This window comes from Sebastes umbrosus, chromosome 5 (genome assembly GCF_015220745.1).
Source record: "Sebastes umbrosus isolate fSebUmb1 chromosome 5, fSebUmb1.pri, whole genome shotgun sequence".
Lineage (NCBI taxonomy): Eukaryota > Metazoa > Chordata > Actinopteri > Perciformes > Sebastidae > Sebastes > Sebastes umbrosus.
In genome coordinates this window covers 32,366,798-32,388,783 of record NC_051273.1, presented here as the reverse complement: position 1 = coordinate 32,388,783, position 21,986 = coordinate 32,366,798, and the positions used below count along the sequence as shown (strand labels likewise).

Genomic DNA, 21,986 nt, shown 5'->3' with positions numbered 1-21,986 from the left:
AGATCTCAATCCAATAGAACAGCTTTGGGATGTGGAGGAACAGGAGAGTCACATCGTGGATGTGCTAGCAACCGTGTGATGCCATCATGTCAATATGGACCAGCATCCCTGAGGTTGAATGTACTGTATGCCACAAAGAATTAAAGGGGACATATCATGCTCTTTTTTCCGTTCACGTACTTGTATTTTGGGTGTCTACTAGAACATGTTTACATGCTTTAATGTCTGTCCTGTCTGTCTGAATATACCTGTATTCATATATATATATATATATATATATATATACAGTATAGTGTGTATATGTATGTATGTTATATATTATGTATGTTTATATTTGTATATATGTATATACTGTACTGTATGTAAAGGTATGTATATACAGTATATATATGTATTAGGGATGTGGCGATTCACTCATCTCACGATACACGATATTGGGTTCATGATCTTGATACGATATTATAACAATAATTTTAACAAAACTTGAATGATGAAAATATATGACTGAAAAAGTAGCCATTTATTCAAAAGCCACAAAATCCTCCTGTCCTCTGTCCTCCATCAGTCAGTATCAGTCCTTCCTCCTTTCTTCTGTCCTCCATCAGTCAGTATCAGTCCTTCCTCCTGTCCTCTATTATGAAATAAGAAAATTCCTTAAGTACAAAATTAAGTCAAATTCTTAAGAAATAAAAAAATTCCTTAAGTACAAAATTAAGTAAAATCCAACTCCTCTCTCCTCGCGTCTCTACCTCGCCTCCTCAGCTCGCATCTCTCATGGGCGGGACTAAGACGCGAGGAGAGGAGGCGAGGAAAAGAATCGAGGATGTACAAACTGGGAAATGGGAAAGGCCTACAGACAGACCAATGTCATGTGTCCAGCTCGGAGGAGGGCTCGTTGTGATTAAAACGAGGCTGTAGCTCGTTGACTACCTTACTACGGTTAGAAAGAGCCCTTGTTGGTGTTTTAACTATGTTTCTCTTATGAGTTATTGATCCGGGAAGTTTGAATCTGTGAATATCTTTCACGCTTAACCGAACTATCCAAGTTAGCAAAGGCTTCTGCTAACACTGTTCAGATGCTCTGTTGGGCTGATATCCAATGGGAAGCCTTAATGAGCAACGTCATGACAACAATTCTGACTAGTTATAATGAGGTTTGAGATATCTGTAACTGTAATTTAGGATAGTCAGAACTGAATTCCAGATATCTCTAACTGTCGTTTTGACTCGTCACAACGACATTATACGTAGATATCTGGTAAAAAAAATTCTGATTAGTCACAATGTAAATACGACTAGCCAAAATGTAGTTGTAGGTATCTCTGATGTTAATTCTGGATAGTTAAGCTGAGCTATTAAATGTTAAAACGGCTTGCCATACACTTCTCTACACTTTAGGATGTCATTGTCCTGGATGACTTTACAGTTCAGTCCAATGGAAACCACCAATTGTCACTGTGACGGAGGAAGGGACATACTGGAAACATTACTGTCATAGATGATGTCACTGATGGACTTACCTGAGCAGGTGAGATCCAGGATGTAGAGAGAGGAATCTGATGTTGCACAGTCCCTCAGAGAAGATCCAGACTGAACACAGTCAGACCTGATCCACCACACAGATCTAAGTGAGGACTCATTTCTCCGTCCTACAGAAACAGCAGGGCCACAGTCCAAGTGTCTGCAGGCAACAGCTGCTTCCTTGAGGGTCCAGGCAGAGATACCGTCCCTCACTGGTCTCCAGTCTCCCTGATATTTCACCTCCAGTGTACCTGCACAGCGACTATCTCCTCCCACCAACCTGACGGACTCTGAACAGAAACAAGAGAGTCGTCAGTAAAAGAATAAAGTGAGTTTCATTAGAACAGAAATGAACCAGATCAGAGCTGCAGCTCCTCTTCTACCTGAGCAGGTGAGTCCAACAGCTTTGCCAGGTGAGCAGCTGTTTCTATCTGAGCCTGAGCTTCTACAGTCCAGGAGAGCAGACTCATTTCCTCCACACTGGAACTCTTTGGTCCACATTGGATCCTCCACTTCTCCATAGAGCGCCCCCTGGAGGACTGAAGGAGCCCCACAGTCAAGCTCCCTACAGACCACCTCTGCATCCTGCTGGTCAAAGTCAGCTTCACACACTGAGGACCACCCCTTGTTAGACTGGTTAGACTTCACCTCCAGTCTGCCTGAGCACAGATTAGTCCCATTCACCAGCCTGACAGAGTCTGGAGAGATGATAGGAGATAAAATAGAGAGAGATAAAAGACACCAGACGCTAAATAAAAAGATGTCATGAAACAACAATTCAGTGATTCAAACTGGACTCAGAACAGTTCCAACATGAGTTCATCATCAGGACACATCTTTTCACTGCTCATTGACAGTGACAGACTGGAGAAGTTTAGAGCGGTCCATGCCATCGATTAGCTAAGTTAGCTCAAAACACAAATATCGAAAGCCAAAAGATCAAAAACATTTTTATTCAGACTGGGAGAAGGATCATCCTTTTGTTGCCTCATACTCTAACTCTGTCTGTCTTATCTACAATGTGAACATGGCTTTACCAAAGAAGGTCAATTTGGAGCGGCATTACAAAACGGTGCACTAATAGTTTGACGCCGAATAAAGAAGCGTCAGGTGAAGGCTCAAGAGGGATACAGCCACCTGAAAGAGTGTATTATATACAGATTCCCAATAGGTAGTTAGGGAGGGACAGGACCAATACATATTGAATTCGATTTGCAGGGTCTCTGTGGCGGCGGATACATGTTAGATCAATATTTGGGTTGACTCTGGGCTATCACCTGTTCCAGTGTGCCTTTTGGATCATTTTGCACTGAATCAACCTGTGCCTAGCACAAATAGAAGAGTGGTGGACCTTACCAGGATAGCCTCCCAGCTCAAATCATCTTTGCCCTCACCTATTTCCTGAGACCAGGCTGTTCTTAACTTATCAGTTATAGCCTTTAAGGGTCAGACTCATGAAGAAGGTCAATAGGAGAGGCAGGGGGATGGATGGGAAACAGAATAATAATATTGGTGCATTCGGCAGCTGATTTACCGAGGCCGATACTCATCAGACTCCATCATGGCTGCTGGAGACAGTCTGCTGCCATTCTAGCTGGTGCCTGTGTGTGTCAACCTGGGTACATTATTATCATAGATGATGTCACTGATGGGTTTACCTGAGCAGGTGAGATCCAGGGTGCAATCAGAGGAAGCTGATGTTGCACAGTCCCTCAGAGAAGATCCAGACTGAACACAGTCAGACATGATCCCCCACACAGATCTGTATGAGGACTCTATTCTCTCTCCTACAGAAACAGCAGAGCCACAGTCCAGCTCTCTGCAGGCAACAGCTGCTTCCTTCAGAGTTGAGTAATAGCCACTCACTGGTCTCCAGTCTCCCTGATGTTTCACCTCCAGTGTTCCTGCGCAGCGACTGTCTCCTCCCACCAACCTGACGGACTCTGAACAGAAACAAGAGAGTCGTCAGTAAAAGAATAAAGTGAGTTTCATTAGAACAGAAATGAACCAGATCAGAGCTGCAGCTCCTCTTCTACCTGAGCAGGTGAGTCCAACAGCTTTGCCAGGTGAGCAGATGTTTCTATCTGAGTCTGAGCTTCTACAGTCCAGGAGAGCAGACTCATTGCCTCCACACTGGAACTCTTTGGTCCACATTGGATCCTCCACTTCTCCATAGAGCGCCCCCTGGAGGACTGAAGGAGCCCCACAGCCAAGCTCCCTACAGACTACCTCTGCATCCTGCTGGTCAAAGTCAGCTTCACACACTGAGGACCACCCCTGGTTAGACTGGTTAGACTGGTTAGACTTCACCTCCAGTCTGCCTGAGCACAGACTAGTCCCATTCACCAGCCTGACAGAGTCTGGAGAGATGATAGGAGATAAAATAGAGAGAGAGACAGAGCATGGAGACATGCTAAAGAAGAGCTCCTGATTTACCACAAAACATTTGGATTGTTAAGAGAGAGAAAAACGTCTTGAACAAGAGAAATACAATTATAAAGATACATATTTTTTCTACCTATTTTTTCATCTCTGAAGCGGAATTACAACACAGTTAAAACTAAACTACATCACCTATTGGCAAACAGAAACAAAGGCACAGAGCAGAATGCAGCGCTGTCTGGCTCTAAACCAACAGTACACCACAGCAGACTATTTGAGCATGGTTACTGATCTACATTTAAGAAGAACCTTGAAAAAAGGCCAGACTGAGTGAGCACTAAGAGCTGTGAGCTGGTAGCAGTCTGCCATAAACTGAGGGACAGGGACAGGGACAGGGACATAAACTGAGGGACAGGGACAGCTGTCTGCACCTTGTTGTTGTTTGATTGTTTGTTAGTTTGCTTTGTTTCCTGTTGATATCGTTGTTCCAACAACTTTTGACTTACAGAGCGTTATGATTTCTATTTTATTTTACTGATGTTAATGAAATGTAATTAATGTACATTTTTCATCATTTGAATATGCTTTGGCAATATATACAGTGTTGCAAGAAAAGATGACGGTCAATATGTGTAGCGTGCTGACCGTCGGGTGGCGGTGTGTCTCGCCTCTCCAGTGGAGCTTTTTCTGAGGGGCTGTAGGGGTCTACCCGGCGCCGCTGCGCCGCACACACCGGCTGTGACCGCTCCGTCCTCCTTGCGGCGATTAGTTCATTAACGTTATTGTCATTGTCCCTTCATAGTATTTGGGTTTATATTTGAAATATTGCCAAATAGGTGCGTTTGCTTTTTTCACTTCGACACCAATATATCTACAGATTAATATCTTGGTGCATTCAGCACCTGATTTATGGAGGCAGCAGATCAACAGACTCCTGCCAGAGACAGTCTGCTGTGATTCTAGCTGATGCCTGTGTGTGTGTCAACCTGGGAAGATTATTGTCATAGATGATGTCATCGATGATGTCACTGATGGGTTTACCTGAGCAGGTGAGATCCAGGATGTATTCAGAGGAAGCTGATGTTGCACAGTCCCTCAGAGAAGATCCAGACTGAACACAGTCAGACATGATCCACCACACAGATCTGTATGAGGACTCCTCTTTCTGTTTGACAGAAACAGCAGAGCCACAGTCCAGCACTCTGCAGGCAATAGCTGCTTCCTTCAGAGTTGAGTAATAGCCACTCCCTGGTCTCCAGTCTCCCTGATGTTTCACCTCCAGTGTTCCTGCACAGCGACTGTCTCCTCCCACCAACCTGACGGACTCTGAACAGAAACAAGAGAGTCGTCAGTAAAAGAATAAAGTTAGTTTCATTAGAACAGAAATGAACCAGATCAGAGCTGCAGCTCCTCTTCTACCTGAGCAGGTGAGTCCTACAGCTTTGCCAGGTGAGCAGGTGTTTCTATCTGAGCCAGAGCTTCTACAGTCCAGGAGAGCAGACTCATTGCCTCCACACTGGAACTCTTTGGTCCACATTGGATCCTCCACTTCTCCATAGAGCGCCCCCTGGAGGACTGAAGGAGCCCCACAGTCAAGCTGCCTACAGACCACCTCTGCATCCTGCTGGTCAAAGTCAGCTTCACACACTGAGGACCACCCCTGGTTAGAATGGTTAGGCTTCACCTCCAGTCTGCCTGAGCACAGACTAGTCCCATTCACCAGCCTGACAGAGTCTGGAGAGATGATAGGAGATAAAATAGAGAGAGAGACAGAGCATGGAGACATGCTAAAGAAGAGCTCCTGATTTACCACAAAACATTTGGATTGTTAAGAGAGAGAAAAACGTCTTGAACAAGAGAAATACAATTATAAAGATACATATTTTTTCTACCTATTTTTTCATCTCTGAAGCGGAATTACAACACAGTTAAAACTAAACTACATCACCTATTGGCAAACAGAAACAAAGGCACAGAGCAGAATGCAGCGCTGTCTGGCTCTAAACCAACAGTACACCACAGCAGACTATTTGAGCATGGTTACTGATCTACATTTAAGAAGAACCTTGAAAAAAGGCCAGACTGAGTGAGCACTAAGAGCTGTGAGCTGGTAGCAGTCTGCCATAAACTGAGAGACAGGGACAGGGACAGGGACATAAACTGAGGGACAGGGACAGCTGTCTGCACCTTGTTGTTGTTTGATTGTTTGTTAGTTTGCTTTGTTTCCTGTTGATATCGTTGTTCCAACAACTTTTGACTTACAGAGCGTTATGATTTCTATTTTATTTTACTGATGTTAATGAAATGTAATTAATGTACATTTTTCATCATTTGAATATGCTTTGGCAATATATACAGTGTTGCAAGAAAAGATGACGGTCAATATGTGTAGCGCGCTGACCGTCGGGTGGCGGTGTGTATTGCTTCTCCAGTGGAGCTTTTGTTGAGGGGCTGTAGGGGTCTACCCGGCGCCGCTGCGCCGCACACACCGGCTGTGACCGCTCCGTCCTCCCTGCGGCGATTAGCTCATTAACCTTATTGTCATTGTCCCCTCATAGTATTTGGGTTTAAATCTGAAATATTGCCAAATAGGTGCGTTTGCTTTTTTCACTTCGACACCAATATATCTACAGATTAATATCTTGGTGCATTCAGCACCTGATTTATGGAGGCAGCAGATCAACAGACTCCTGCCAGAGACAGTCTGCTGTGATTCTAGCTGATGCCTGTGTGTGTGTCAACCTGGGAAGATTATTGTCATAGATGATGTCATCGATGATGTCACTGATGGGCTTACCTGAGCAGGTGAGATCCAGGATGGCGGAAGAAGTATCTGATGTTGCACACTTCCTCAGAGCAGATCTAGAATGAACACAGTTTGACATGATCCACCACACAGATCTGTATGAGGACTCCTCTTTCTGTTTGACAGAAACAGCAGAGCCACAGTCCAGCTCTCTGCAGGCAACAGCTGCGTCCTTCAGGGTCCAGTAATAGCCACTCACTGGTCTCCAGTCTCCCTGATGTTTCACCTCCAGTGTTCCTGCACAGCGACCGTCTCCTCCCACCAACCTGACGGACTCTGAACAGAAACAAGAGAGTCACCAGTAAAAGAAGTTAATTTAAGAAAAGATGAAACTGAGACTTGACTTTATTGATTTTTGTCTCTTTTTTTATTTACCTGTTGAGGTGTGGTTTTCTTCAGCCTGGAGTCCTGTAAAAATACACAAATATTTATTGTTTTAAGTTCATTTTTGGAGATGCGACGTAGCCGCTGGCGGGGTGCCTTGATACCGGCCCGGCCGTCAGTCAGGTGATACAGGTGATACAGGTGATACAGGTGATACAGGTGATACACGACGCACGACGCACGTCGTGCGTCGTGCGTCGTGCGTCGTGCGTCGTGCGTCTCGTTGAGTGTTCACAGTCTGCAAATTTAATCGTTCATTTAGTCAGCAGTATGCAGAACAATATGGGTGTGAATCGTTCAGTATTTCAAGAGTGGATTCAAAATAGATACTCAATTTATAATCGATTCTCGATTCAGTACATAGCGGTGCTAATTTCAGGATCCACTCTGGATGGGCGGTGTGGTAAATTATGTCTAAAAGCAGAATAAAGTGTGTATAAGATTATGGAGTTTATGGAGTCTCTTTTCTGATATGATAGTACTAGTTTTAATAATGACCTAATAATTGATTGAATCCCACCATATCGAAGGACAGACCGCTGATCCAGGAACCGGAGGCAGTGACGTTAACGTATTTAACAGTTTTTCACCAAAATCTTTGGGAAAATGAAAAAAAAATTAACTTTAGCTTAACATTACTCCTCGTAGATCATAAACGTTTGAATATAAAACGACTGGTTGAGAAATGTAGACGTTATAGTGCTTTTTATCCAGAAAAACAGCAGCTCCCCCGTTCACTTGTATAGGGTCCAGGATATGGGTACGATCCAGGATTCAATGTGGCGTCTATGTATATTTGTCTATGTACTGTATGTCTATGTATACATGCCTATGTATATATGTCTATGTATACATGTCTATGTATATATGCCTATGTATATACACTATGTCTATGTATACATGTCTATGGATATATGGATATATGTATATGTACAGTATATATGTCTATGTATATACTGTATATCTATGTCTACATGTCTATGTACGTATATACTGTATGTCTATGTATACATGTCTATGTACGTATATACTGTATGTCTATGTATACATGTCTATGTACGTATAAACTGTATGTCTATGTATACATGTCTTTGTATGTATATACTGTATGTCTATGTCTACATGTCTATGTATATACTGTATGTCTATGTAGATATGTCTATGGTCTCTCCCGTTTTTTCTTCCCTCCTCTCTCCTCTTCTCTCTCCTCTTCTCTCTCCTCTTCTCTCCTCCCCTCTCTCCTCTTCCCTCTCCTCTTCTCTCTCCTCTTCTGTCTCCTTTTCTCTCCTCCTCTCTCTCCTCTTCTCTCCTCTTCTCTCTCCTCTTCTGTCTCCTTTTCTCTCCTCCTCTCTCTCCTCTTCTCTCCTCTTGTCTCTCCTCTTCTCTCTCCTCTTCTCTCTCCTCTTCCATCTCCTCTTCCATCTCCTCTTCCATCTCCTCTTCCCTCTCCTCTTCCCTCTCCTCTTCTCAGTACGATATCGGGTTATTTTTGGCATACTGTAGATTAGCTTTTGTTCACATTCTACATGCTACATTTTGGCCAAATCAGTACGTAATACTAGTATAGTATGAGGTTGTACTACTAGTGTAATATGTGGGTTAGAATACAGCCTTGGTGTGTGTGTGTGATCAGTTTGTTCTCTGATTTAAAGATCAATATAAATGTGTGAATAATACAGTTTTTCTCGATTGTTTACACACGTTTTCTGAAAGCATGCCTCATACTCTCAGAACTCTACACACAAATCAAAAAACACACACACAATGGGCAAAACCCCTCAATTCTCCTGCAAAATGAAACTTTACATTCAAAACAATGTTATTTCTTCTCAAAATGGTATTTTGTTTTCAAATGACACACACAAACCATCATATGAATAGACATTTATAAGAACCAGTTGAACACTGATGTGCTCAATGTAAAACACTATGATGAATGGAAAACACTTCTTCTCCATTCATCATAATGACTTAGGCCTTTTTTTTGTTCAGTGTTACACTTACTACAGACAGTACATACATAAGTGTACAGAAGAATTTACTGTATACAGTTACAGTAAAAAAAAAACGAAAAAAAAAACTATGCTGCATCCTCTCTTCTGTTTCGGTCTGGCCACAGCACCTCATCTACATCACAGGCAATGTTTTCCCTGACCAAGCAGCGGGGGAAATATCGCTTAGCATGTCGAATCCAGCCATGAAAAGCATCAACTGATTGCTAATTGTTACACTGTGTGACAGGTGTTTGACCATGTGATGAGTCAGTGTGCATAGTAGGGCAATTGACTTTAGAATTTTGAATGACAGTGTGTTCCTTGTGAAAACGAGATTTTCTTCATGAAAATTGTGCCAAATGCAGAGAATTGTATGTAGTGTTTTGAAAAAAGTGTGTTTTAGAACTGCAATTTGAGTGTAAAGCAGGAATTGTGCTTGTAGTTTAGCAGAATTGGTTCAGGGGGTTGGTGCATGAGTTACATGTTGTGGTCATTGTGTGTCAAGTACCAGTATTTGTGTGTAAACAATTGAGAAAAACTGTAACACATCATGTTTAAAGCAGAGTCCTACCTGAGCTCCACAGCAGCAGCAGCAGCACCAACAGTTGATCCATGACATCCAGGTAGACCGTCTGTCTGCTCTGTGTGTGCTGTCCTTACTGGATCGCTGCGTACTGGAAGAGCTGCAGCTTTACTCATCATTTATTTGACTTTAGTGTTATTTACACTCCTCTGAACTGCATGTCTGTGAAACTGATAATTTCACAATAGTCCATGAGCCTGACCCCCAAAATTTGGCCGTCGTGCCACTTTGGAGGGACTGTGTCACATGGGGATTTTTTTTAAAGGTCTATGTCCCTAGTGTTGGAAAATGTATGATAGCATTGCAGCAGTGGTAGCTTTCTATGTGCTATCACTCCTTTTTTCATCCCTCCATCATTAAAGTTTTTCCATCTTTTTTCGCCATTTTACACATAGATCCAGTATAAAAGAGGGTAACCAACACACAATATCATGAAGTCAGATATCAATATGTAAAGCTTAGACCATAATCTATCCATCGGTCACATTGTCATGACACTGAGGACAAGAGAATTTGACTTTTGACCTCTAATGCTGTAATTGGGCAAATTCTGAATGCCACTCCAAATGCCCTTATAACTAGCTCCATATTGATCTGATATGCCCATGGATAGTTCCAGCATAAAGAGCACAAAAAGAGCTTTAAAATGATATATTACACGAATAACAACAATATAAACATTTCTTATCAGAACAATTGTATCTCTATATATGTCTATGGTATTGGGTATGACACATGCGCGGTGTAAGTGAAGCTGCGGCCGTGCGTCGCGATTGGTTCATTTTCGGTGAGTGCAGACCAGATTTTACTGCGCATGTGTTGTACCCCAAAGATATGACGCAAACTCAGCCTCCTTCCATAGGCCTTGCAGAGCAGCAGGAAGAGGCTGCAGCTTCAGCCCCGGAGCCCGTATGTGCGTAATAATAATAATAATAACAATAATAATAATAATAATAATAATAATAATAATAATAATAATACATTTTATTTATGGGCGCCTTTTCAAAACACTCAAGGTCACCTTACGTAGAACCTATTATGCCTTGATATCGCGATTCAGTTTTTTGCCTCGACGATGCATATCGTCACGTTTTTATATCACGATATTTCGTGGCACGATATTTTGTCACACCCTTAATATGTATATATATACAGTATATATATGTATATATACTGTATATATATAGCCAAATCAGAATGGCTATATATATATATGTATATATATATATATACAGTATGTATGTATGTTATGTATTATGTATGTATGTGTATGTTTATATATGTATATGTGTATCTGTATATATGTATGTATACATATGTATATGTATATATGTGTATATATGTGTGTCTATGTATAGATATATAGACATACATATATATGTATATGTATGTACAACCCTTAACTTTATTGGTGATTAAATATTGATTAGGTAGAAGCCAGGCCTTCTTCCATACCATATCATCCACAAACTGATCCCGATATGAAATCACATGTCAAATGTAGTAATATCTCTTTAGAACAAAGCTCTCTTGTTGTTATTTATAACCAGAATAACTGGAAAACAACACATTTTGTTTATGGGAGTGTATGTTGGAGATAAGAAGGGCAACTACTGGACATTAACCCTTGGCTGAGATACAGCATACAGACTCCAGAGGGTATTGATTCAGGAGTTCTTTTATTCCAGCAGCGGTCAGATATTTTAATGAACATTTTTAGATATGGCCTAGACCCATGGTACCTCTCAGCTGTTGATTATGTCTCAAAGGGCTTCTTATGATGTTATTTATTTATTGGTGTATTGTGAATACTGTGTTTTTGTTGTTTGTTTGTTGTTGTCTGACTTGGTGGCAATCAAATTTCCCCATGGGGATCAATAAAGCTGTCTATCTATTGCACCAAAGACTTCTGCATATTCCCCTGCAGTTACAGGGATATTATTAGCCTTTATTCTGACAGAGAAGACCATCACTAATATTGTGAAACTATGATCCCCATGATTTGTGTTTGTATAAAATATCCTTGTCATTCCATATAAAGTAGTTATGAGGTGAAACATTGATGTGTTGATAGTGCACACTGTTTATGGGTCGTGTCAGTTTGGGAGTTACCTTCCAACCTGCGAGTTAGGGAAACTCTCGCAAGATTGTTAAGGTTAGGCATTGGTCTCGAATAGTTAAGGCAGGGGTCTGCAACCTGCGGCTCCGGAGCCCCATGCGGCTCTTTAGCCCCTCTCCAGTCGCTCTCTGTGGATTTATAAAAAAATTAGTGGAAATGAATAACTGCTTTTGTTTACATTTTCAATTTTATTTATCATTGTTGTAGGTCTAATGTACGACGGAGTATTAGGGCCACATTGAGGGAAAAAGAATCGGAGATTTCGAGAATAAAATCATAATATCACAAGAATAAGGTCAGAAGTTTACGAGAAAAAAGTCATAATTTTATGAGAATAAAGTCCACATTATGAAGTAGTAATTTTACTTGTTATTTTCTTTTTTTTTTGTAAAGTTATGACTTAATTCTCGTAATATTACGACTTTTTTCTCTGAATATTATGACTTTATTCTGGAAATCTCAGATGTTTTTTCCTCAATGTGACCCTAATACTCCGTCATACATTTGCACTTTGGCCCTCACTGCATTAGACTTAAATACTATATACTTAGACTATAAACTGTGTTACCTTCATCACAATGATCAAATGTTTTGCGGCTCCAGACACATTTTTATCCTAAAATGGCTCTTTTGACAGTAAAGGTTGTTGACCCCTGAGTTAAGGCAAACAACGTATATTGCCTCTACGATATACAGTATATATATATATATATATTTATATAGTCTCGCGAGAGATTTATTTACAGATCGCGGATCAGATTTCGCGATTTTCGAGTTCCCTTCTAGACCCACTCAGAGTTCTGTTGCTGTTGCCGTGGAGAGGAACAGGAAGTGGTCGTCAGGCCTCATCAGCTGACCGGCTCAGCTCTAACAGGAAGTCTGCTGGTGAAGTCAACATGGCTGCCGTCTGCTAGTAGAGGAGGAGCAGAGCTCTAGAGATGAGATAGTCTCCAGGACAGTTGACTCGGTTCCGTGTGTTTAGCTGGTGTCGCCGCTGGTCCCGACATGGCCCAGTGTGTTCAGTCCGTGCAGGAGTTCGTCCAGGACTCGTTCGTCCCCATGGTGGCCGTGTTGTGTAGTGAAGAAGCGGAGACGGTGACTCGCAAGAACAACCTGAGCTTCGCGGAGCTGCTGCGGCCTTTCTGCAGACTGACGTCCGAAGGTGAGACGACTATCCGGGCTGTCAGCACCGCACACAGCGGTGCCTGACGGAGCTGTAGAGAGATAGCTTTAACATCTTCAGCCTGCCTGGTTCACGTTAGCTCAGCGCTAACAGACGGCTAGCAGACTAGCTAGCAGGCTGGACTGTGTTAGCAGATGAAGTCCAGGCTGACATCTGAGAGGGCCGACTGACACCTGACCATTGAGCCACTGACAGCGGAGAAAGGAGACCTCTCAGACAGACAGCTAACCACTCTGTTGTTCTGCTGTTTCTACTATCAACAACACACATAGCTCATTGGCTTACAGGCTTTAGTTCAGTCCACACATGAAGACTAGCTCCATACAGACAAGATGACTAACCGACAGTAACCGACAGTAACCGCTGTCAACAGGCAGCTGGTTGGAGATGAGCTGCACAATAACACAATCTGATCAGAACAATTCATTCACTACACAGTACATGTTGTTCTGTTTGGCAGGGTGGTTTATTAAAATGCTATATAGGCTCTGTGTTTATGGTTTAAAGGAATACTTCACCCCCCAAAATGATCATTCATATATCAGTTGCTCACCCTGTGTTAGGGATGTCACCATACCAGAAATCTAGTAGTTGATACCAATACCAGTGAATTTTCACGATTCTCGATACCCATTCGATACCACAGTAAAAAACAACAACAACAACAACAATAAATCCCCTGTACTGTAATTTAACACGTAGTCTTTTATTAAAAACATTTGAACATTACAAATAACAGAGGCATGTAGCCTTTAAGTAATAAATAATTGACCCATGTTGTTCTTTTTGGCGTATCAGCGGCGTGCTATCAATCGATAGTCAGACGATGGACACTGCATACTGACCATGAACGCATCTGATCCGTCAGCTCAGAGTAGTAGGAGTAGGAGGATTTATTGTGGAAGCGAAAAGCTAACGCACCTATTTGGCAATATTTCACGTTTAATCTCAATGCCATAAGGGAACCATAACGTTAATGAGGTAATCGCCATGAGGCGGATGGAGCTGTCACAGCCGGTGTGCACGGAGCAGCGGCGCCAGGTAGACCCCCGCAGCGGAGCCCCGCAGCAAAAGCGCTACCGGAGAGGCCAGACACACCGCCACCCGACAGTAAAGATCAGAGTCAGCGCTCTACACATATTGACCGTCATCTTTTCTTGTAAAATGTCTGGTGTAATCGGTAACACCGGTGTTGTCACAAGTTTATTAACTGGTGGGAAAATTTTCCTCACTGTCACATCCCTACCAACGACCATTACAGACATCGTACGGTACCTTCGGTACTGTAGAATAAGAGTACCGTCACGTTTTTAAAATTTTGGCATCAACTTGGTAAAGAAGTATCGGTTCTCGTGACATCCCTACCCTGTGTTACCTTGAACTCTTGAAGAAAACCTAGTTTTTCTGTCATGCCTCCATAGGGAACGGAGAATCAAAAACCAGAGAGAGTCTGGATAAATTGAAGTAAATGGGGGGCTGCGTTTCACATCAGCAAAATTATATCAAAATATCTGTTTACAAACTCTCACCTAGCTGGTGCAGAATAATCCAGGTCTCATTTATCTAGGTCGTATGCTCACTGCACTCTAAAACCTGACTATTTAAAACACTTCTACATGAACAGTACTTGCACGGACGGGTAGCTAAATTACGATTTGTGTTATGGCGAAGACATGATCCTCCCTACTTTTCCTCTGATTGGCTAGCACTCATTGCCTTTGTTGGTTGGATTGCTTACGTAAGGGATTGTTGAGAAAGAATCTCCTTCAGGGCGATAGAGCATCGCCCTGAAGGAGATTCCTCACAACAATGACCGACTCGCTGTACATTATCCCGCTTATGACACGGCTACCAAACACCGCCAGAGTCCGACATCAGAGCTGCGCCCATAGCAACGGTTTACTATACATAGCAACGGTGTGTTAGAAAGAAATTACAGACCGCAGAACGCCGTGATTGACCAATCAGAATCCAGTATTTAACACAGCCGTGTAATAAATAGGTTTAAGGCATGGTCACATGCCACACTCCTCCCAGCAACGAGGTGAAAAATAAATTGCTTCCAGTTGCGAAGCAAATTTGCATCTTTGCATTCTAAATGCAGTTGAACTTTAGTGAACTTTATCAGCTGAATATCGACTTGGCTGCATTCGCACATGTGTGACCGTGCCCTTAGGCATGAGGAGTGAGATTGGTTATCAGTGGCAGAGTTGGGCGGGTCATGCCTTTGCTGTAGTAGGATGTAGTGAAAAACAAAACATTGCAAACATTGCTGACAGCAAAGATTAAATGTCCTGTCTTCGTCTTCTCTAGGACACATCCGGGACCCCAATAACCAGGTGCAGGTTGTGAAAAACCTGCGCATCTGTGTCAACAATGTGGTGACGAGCCCAAACACAGCATCTGCTACGTTCAGCCCCGCCCAGCGCCGACTGCTCAATGAAGTGGTCTTATCCTGCCAGCCACAAGAGGGTGCTGCTAACAGCGTGATCACAGCAGGAGACTATGACCTCAACTTTAGTGGTAAGGACTATAGCTGGAATCATACAGAATTTTTAACATTAATGCCGATCTCAATAAAGTGAGAACGATATATCACAATAAGTTTTTAACAAAAACTCATAATGCCTGGTTCAGACTACACTATTTTTTTCTGTTACGATGTGTCAGGTTATGCAATTTATAGTCATAAATTCTTGCCAAGACTCGGCCGAGAGACGTGACAGACTACACGTTGGTCCCCAACCGGTGATGTATTTTAACCGTATTGTGAATAAACTGTCATCAGGAAGGGGATGCTTTAATCTTCTTCCAGCTTCATTTGTTAACTCATCCGCAGAGCGTTACTCACACACACGGCCCCGTGGTCCTCCATTGACGCAACTCGCGGCTCGTATTAAAACACTGTCATTCTTATAGTACCGGAACTAATAAAATGAGGTATTGTGCCGTTTTTAACAGCAGGGCATCGTGATACCTTTCTAGTATCGGTATACCGTGCAACACTACTTCAAAGAGAACACTACTTCCGCAACAACTGTCGGCGTCATCAGCCATAACCGCCGTAAGAGAGCAGTGCACAGCGGCTGCCGTGAGCTAGCCAGCGAAGCACACTCACATGCACTATCATGCACTAAAAGAACAGAGAAGCTCTTATTCCAACACACAGAGAGAGAGAGAGAGAGAGAGAGAGACTTCATTCTCTGCTCAGGTAGACATTACTCCTCTATATCTTTACATAGACAATAGTTGATGATGATATATTAATGCTGATATCATAGACTCAGTATCACCACAGGGTATTTTACAAAGCAGACTGTGTTGGAACACGTCATGGAACACGTGGAAGGCAAAAAAACTTCGAACACGCTAGTCTTTCCGTCGCGATGCCCTACGTCTGTCGGGTCGGGCTATATTTGGGCTGATAACGTGTAATCTGAACCTGGCATTACGTTTAGTTATTGAAGAGTCATACACTATACTATTATATAGTTATTTTTTGTTCTTGGGTTATTACTACTGATTCATTTATGTGGAGGCAGCATTTTACTGACAGAGTTGGTTTTAAGAATTTAATATTCTGTTGGGCAGTGCAGTCTATAAGAGTGTATCATATTTTATCAGTTCATCATTTCTTTTGTATGTAAAAGCTTAATCCGTTAAGTTGAAGCCAAAGTATACCCACCTACCAAAACCCTACTAAATCACTAGTACCAATAGCTAACAACCACTGACTATTTAATTTTCATGTATTAAAGGTCCCATATCGAGCTCATTTTCAGGTTCATACTTGTATTTTGGGTTTCTACTAAAACATGTTTACATGCTTTAATGTTTAAAAAAAACTTTATTTTCCTCATACAGTCTGTCCAAATATACCTGTATTTACCCTCTGTCTGAAACGCCCCGTTTTAGTACAATTCAACGGAATTGCGTTGCTAGGCAACAGCTTAGGTCCATGTTTACTTCCTGTTTGCTGGATGTCACTGACATCCACTGCGACAGGAAATAAACTGGGACCCATTTAGAATGTTTACGTTTAAAACTGTGAAATGGTCTAAATATTGTAGATTTGTGACATCACAAATGGACAGAAATCCTAACGGCTTGTTTCAAACGCAGAGTTTCTGAATACGGGCTGTGTGTATTTCTCCATATATTGAGCGTTTTGATAGTTTAACAGTATTTATATAGCACTTAAACCTGCTTAAAAATATAAAAGACATGACAATCTCACTTTTTACAATATGGGACCTTTTAATGTTTCCAGTTTATTCACAAGAGTAAACTCCACTGCAGAAACAAAAGTACAATGAGAGGAGGGAGGGGGGATGGGGAGTGTCTGAGTCAGCGTTCAATCTCATTTACATGTCTCAATGTGTACAGTGCTTATCTGCTGGCCTAATTATTCCTCTGACATTAACAGTTGTTGTTAATCAGTCCGCTACCCTCTGAAGGGAACATGGGATGGGGAAAGTTCAGAGTTCAGTAGATGGATGGAGGTAGGTACAAAACTAGATGTGTGCCCTTCTGGTTCTGAGGGTCAGGGACCTATATCGGCGTCCGGAGGCCATGAGGTTGTAGTAGGTATTGAGGGGTGTGTGTGTGTGGTGTCTACAGCTATTTGTGAGGTCATCTTTATTGTATGTTTCTTATGGATGATGCTAAGTGACTCCTGTTCCCGCCCGATGATATTACTGCTGATCTTAACAATCCTGGTGAAGGGGGTTCAGGTTGATAGCACGATTAATTAATAACATTATCTCTCCATCTCTAATAGTTAAGCCTATTAGCAACATTTTCTCTCTATCTCTCTAATAATTTAGCCTATTACAAAACATTTTCTCTCCATTTCTCGAACAGTTTAGCGTATTAGCAACATTTTCTCTCCATCTTTCTAATAGTTTAGCCTCTTAGCAACATTATCTCTCCATCTCTCTAATAGCCTATTAGTCTCTCTAATAGTTTAGCCTATTAGCTACACAGTAAGATGACATTTTGGATGTGTAACTTTAGCCTACTACTCTGAGGTGATTGGTGTCTTTTCCTTGTTCTTACCTCCAGCTAACACTGTGATGAAATCGTGACTATGAAAGGGTCTATATTGTTTCTCCTCCCTGTTTTGTTCCTTGATCATCTGTAAATTCTCATTTTGAATGAAAAGACCTTGAAAGGAAATGGGATGTTGCTAACATTAGCCCCGGCTGTCTGCTTCCACCTATCAGATCACTCTCTTAAAGCTAGCACGCCCTGGTACAGTGCCTGGAGAGAAACACTGTTGGAAGTCAGCACCTCCAAGCACTACACAGGTATCACTATCTCCTGGCTGATGTGTGGATAGCTATAGTCCTCTCAGCTCAGCCACATCGGCCATGCTTCTCTCCCTCTAGTTTCCAGTAGTTGCACTGTCTCTCTGCTTTTTGTTACAATGTGGTGGTTGCTTTTCTTGTTATGTATTGAGATTGCCAGAAATATGAAGTGATAACTGGTTATTATTGACCTGGGGCCAGATGTATAAAAACAACACAAAAACCATACGCATACACCTTTTCTCACACATGAAGTGGTATTTTATAAAGGAGGAATGGGTCACCTCACACAGACTTCAGACCACGATATAAACAGCCACAACCGTACACAACGGTAGCGTCTAATGACTCATGTCACACAGTCAGTGAACATGCACTTGTTCTTTGCCGTTCTTCTTGCCGACAGGTCTAATGAGTGGTGGAGCAGGCACAAGTATTGATATGCAAACTGATGTTTAAGGGTGTTTTCTATATCCATTCATAGCTAACTGTGGGAGTGGAAATGAGGCTCAGTGAGCGCTCAACTCCACAATGACTGAGATTTATAACCAGGTGTATGTGCCACTTTATAAATCTGAAGAAAAGAATGCTTATGCATATTTTATCTAATGAAGTCTCTAATACTGCATGTGCATATGGTTAGGGTGTCTGTCCTGTACTGCACACTCATCATCAGAGGCTGTGATGAGTGGGATTCTCTGTGTCAAAACTGGCACTGTGCTTTGAACAAATATTTGGCATATTCTGCCAGGCTTGAGATTTTGTAGATCCTGTAGGATCGGAGAGTAGAGTTACAGAGCTGGTAAATTCAAAGACACAAAATGAACTTTTCCATCATTGTTCTCGAAATGATCAGTGTTAAAAAACGCCCCCCCCCCCCCCCCCCCGTCAATGCCAGAATCCCATTGGATGCGTATTGTAGAGGTCAGGGTATTTTATCTTTGTCGAAGTTACAATTCAGTTGAACTTTTGCTGCTCAACCTAGCAGAAAATGATACTGATATGTCTCAGGAGAGCGCAGCCGCTCTGGAACAATGGCCTTGCTCTGCGCAATACTGAACTTGTGCTTTTGGAGTGAAAGCCCCGTGATGGGGTGTTTCACTAGCTCACCGTGTCCAGATCAGTGACAGCTGGTGACCTGAGGACTAGAAGGAAAACTAACCCATACGGTGTCATGTTATTTTATTTAGTTATTCCTCTTATTTTGCACTTTTACCTCCATCTTATGTATACATATGTGGTCTCAGTCAGTGCTGCTTGATATATGTGGTCTCATGTTCCTAATGTATGTGTCATATAGGAGGGAACACATGGGATTCAGATTTTAATCTGGAAAGCCCTTTGTGCTTATCTCTACTTCCTAACATAAACGAAAAAAACAAAAACAATACCTTATAAGATTTGTTAACAACAATTACTGCAGCCTCAGGGTGGGAATAAACCTTTGTGTGTGTAATGTGTCACTAGAAGCCTGTATGTAAACTGCCCGTACAGCAGTATGTTGCCCACACCGGGAACCAATCCCAGGTGAGCGGAGTGCGGCAGCAGGTTGGGCCGCAGCACGCCACGTAGTCCCGCTGTTTGTCCAACCCCGACAGCTGACAACGAGCCCCGTGGCTGCCTCAGCAGAGCGGAGCTCTCCATCCACTACCCGCAGGGCCCCAGGCAGCGTCGGGCCCTCGCTCAGCCATGCTTCTGCTCTCTGCTCAACCGGGACTGGATCCCAGTATGGGCGACAGACTGCTGCACGGGTCCTTCCGGGCTAACACTAGTAGTATAGCTCCTCGACAAAAAGGGACACTTTAGACTCTGTTGTACAGGCCTACATTTGGACGTCATCATTGGACCAACGCCATGTCAATCTTGTATTCTGCTGGTTGTTGATGTCACAAGCTAAGGGAGGTTATCCTCCCTTGGAGCGTCATTTGACGTGTTTTGGCCAATCACAGATAAGCATGGAAAAAATTAAATGCATTGAATTGATAGGAGAGATCTCGCCCTAAGGGGGGACGAGGACCTGCCGTCCTCCTCTACCCCCCACAAGGCCCCCAACCACTTCACACACACAGGCTGCCCTTTCCCCTCTGCCCTGCAGGTGTTGCTGTTGAAGCATTTTAATCAGCTTTAATCTAGCTCTTTAGAGATCAGGTGGAACAGGAACAAAACTATGAAGAAGCCAACATTGTATTGTAGTTATTGTTCTGTGTGTGGTGGTTTGTTCCACTCTTTAATATCGGTGAGCAGTGCCAGAGGATGACGTCACTGTAGGACCTCAGTGTACATGATGTAGTGCAGCAGAGCAGCCTGTCTGATTGGCAGCTGAGCTGCAACAGTCTCAGTGTGGTGGAGAAGTTGAGCCTGTTCAAAGATGACAGCTACTCACTGGATGGGAGAAGTTAACATGAAGTACCAATGGAACTGATAACCTTCACAATGGATACTAATGATTTATGATTTTGTTATTACAATTGTGGTTAAATAGTAAGAAAAAGTATGGAAATAAATAAATGGATGGATATTTTTCTTTTCTTTTAGCATGTTGGGCCTTTGGTGGATGGTAGAGTAGATAGAGATATACAGACAGACAGACAGTCAGTCAGTCGAGTGATTGTTGTCTGTTTGGATGAAGTCCTCCATCTCACTTTGTCTTTGTGTCTCCAGCAACCACGCCCTGGTTTGAAGCCTACAGGGAGAACTTCCTGCAGTCGATGCCCGCCTCCGACCATGAGTTTCTCAATCACTACCTCGCCTGTATCCTTCCGACAGCACGCGAAACTGGCCGCTGGTCACCGCGCTCTGGTCAGGTCATTTTCTTTAAGATTCCAGTTAGGTTGAGCAGTGTTCTGGGTCAGGTATGTGATCTCATGCCATTGCACAGGTTCTGTTCAAATACAACATTGAGTGTGTGCTATTTATTCACTCCAGCAGATCTTAGTACTGTGAAGTTTTAGGCATGTCTGAAACCTCCACTGTAAGGGGAAGGTGAGGATAAAATGAAAGTAAGAAGTTTTACTTCAGTCAGAATCTATCCCTTTATCCCCTGAAAACATACTCTCTCTAACATTAAATAATAATAAGCAAACAATCCTGAATATCATCAGATTTTGATGGAAATGTTGCTTAATCCTGATCGGTGCGCAGAAATTCACAACATCACCTTTTTCCCCAACTGAGTCTCTCTCACTTCAAAACACTGAGTAGAGCTCAGACAAAACAAAAAAATACGGTAAATAACAAAGAAAGTAATGTGTTCATCTACCGCCTCACCGCTCATTTCCACGGCCAGCTTGCGCTGCCTGTCAGTGTACGATGCTAACATTAGCTCGTCCTGTAAAGCTAAGGTTAGTCCAGCCGCTAAAGTGCAGGGCCGTCAACCGTATCATCCGTATTTAAACGCTGTCATTATCATCTTAGCTGGGCGACTGTAGCTCTTATCATTAACTGTAAAATTGATTTTGAATGCCACGATTGTGTTTGAAAGTTATTGAGTCGTTTTCAAGTATACGCCTTCTGTAAGTTGTCCATAAATCTGGAGTTTATTTTATTGAAAAATATTCACAAATTGCAATATTTGTCAGAAAAGTTGGATTAGGTATTCTCTTCAATTCTACTGTTACCGATACTCTGCACAATGTGATGTGTTTCCTGTTGATTAAGGACATAACATTATTATTATTATCATTATTATTAGTAGTAGTCTTTGGC

At 42.4% G+C, this 21,986-nt stretch overlaps 2 protein-coding genes across 3 annotated transcripts in view; one reads left to right on the top strand and one right to left on the bottom strand.

Moving 5' to 3' along the window:
- Nucleotides 1-758: 758 nt before the first annotated feature.
- On the bottom strand, nucleotides 759-9,795 carry LOC119488523 (scavenger receptor cysteine-rich type 1 protein M130-like). The gene is made up of 8 exons (XM_037770257.1): nucleotides 9,659-9,795; nucleotides 7,085-7,117; nucleotides 6,701-6,985; nucleotides 3,558-3,881; nucleotides 3,180-3,464; nucleotides 2,156-2,219; nucleotides 1,521-1,801; nucleotides 759-784 (listed from the first exon to the last, which is right to left on the bottom strand). Exons 1-8 carry the CDS (start codon nucleotides 9,699-9,701, stop codon nucleotides 759-761), a joined length of 1,341 nt encoding a protein of 446 aa, XP_037626185.1. The 5' UTR covers nucleotides 9,702-9,795.
- A 2,613-nt stretch (nucleotides 9,796-12,408) lies between these two features.
- Nucleotides 12,409-21,986, top strand: part of trappc8 (trafficking protein particle complex 8) — a 29,020-nt gene continuing 19,442 nt past the window's right edge. Inside the window, exons 1-4 of one of the 2 annotated variants that reach the window (XM_037769195.1) lie at nucleotides 12,409-12,951; nucleotides 15,286-15,495; nucleotides 18,198-18,281; nucleotides 20,943-21,032. In XM_037769195.1, coding sequence (XP_037625123.1) covers nucleotides 12,795-12,951; nucleotides 15,286-15,495; nucleotides 18,198-18,281; nucleotides 20,943-21,032 — 541 coding nt within the window. In that variant the 5' untranslated portion in view covers nucleotides 12,409-12,794. The remainder of the gene's footprint in view (nucleotides 12,952-15,285; nucleotides 15,496-18,197; nucleotides 18,282-20,942; nucleotides 21,033-21,986) is intronic. The other variant, XM_037769196.1, reaches the window with a different exon arrangement.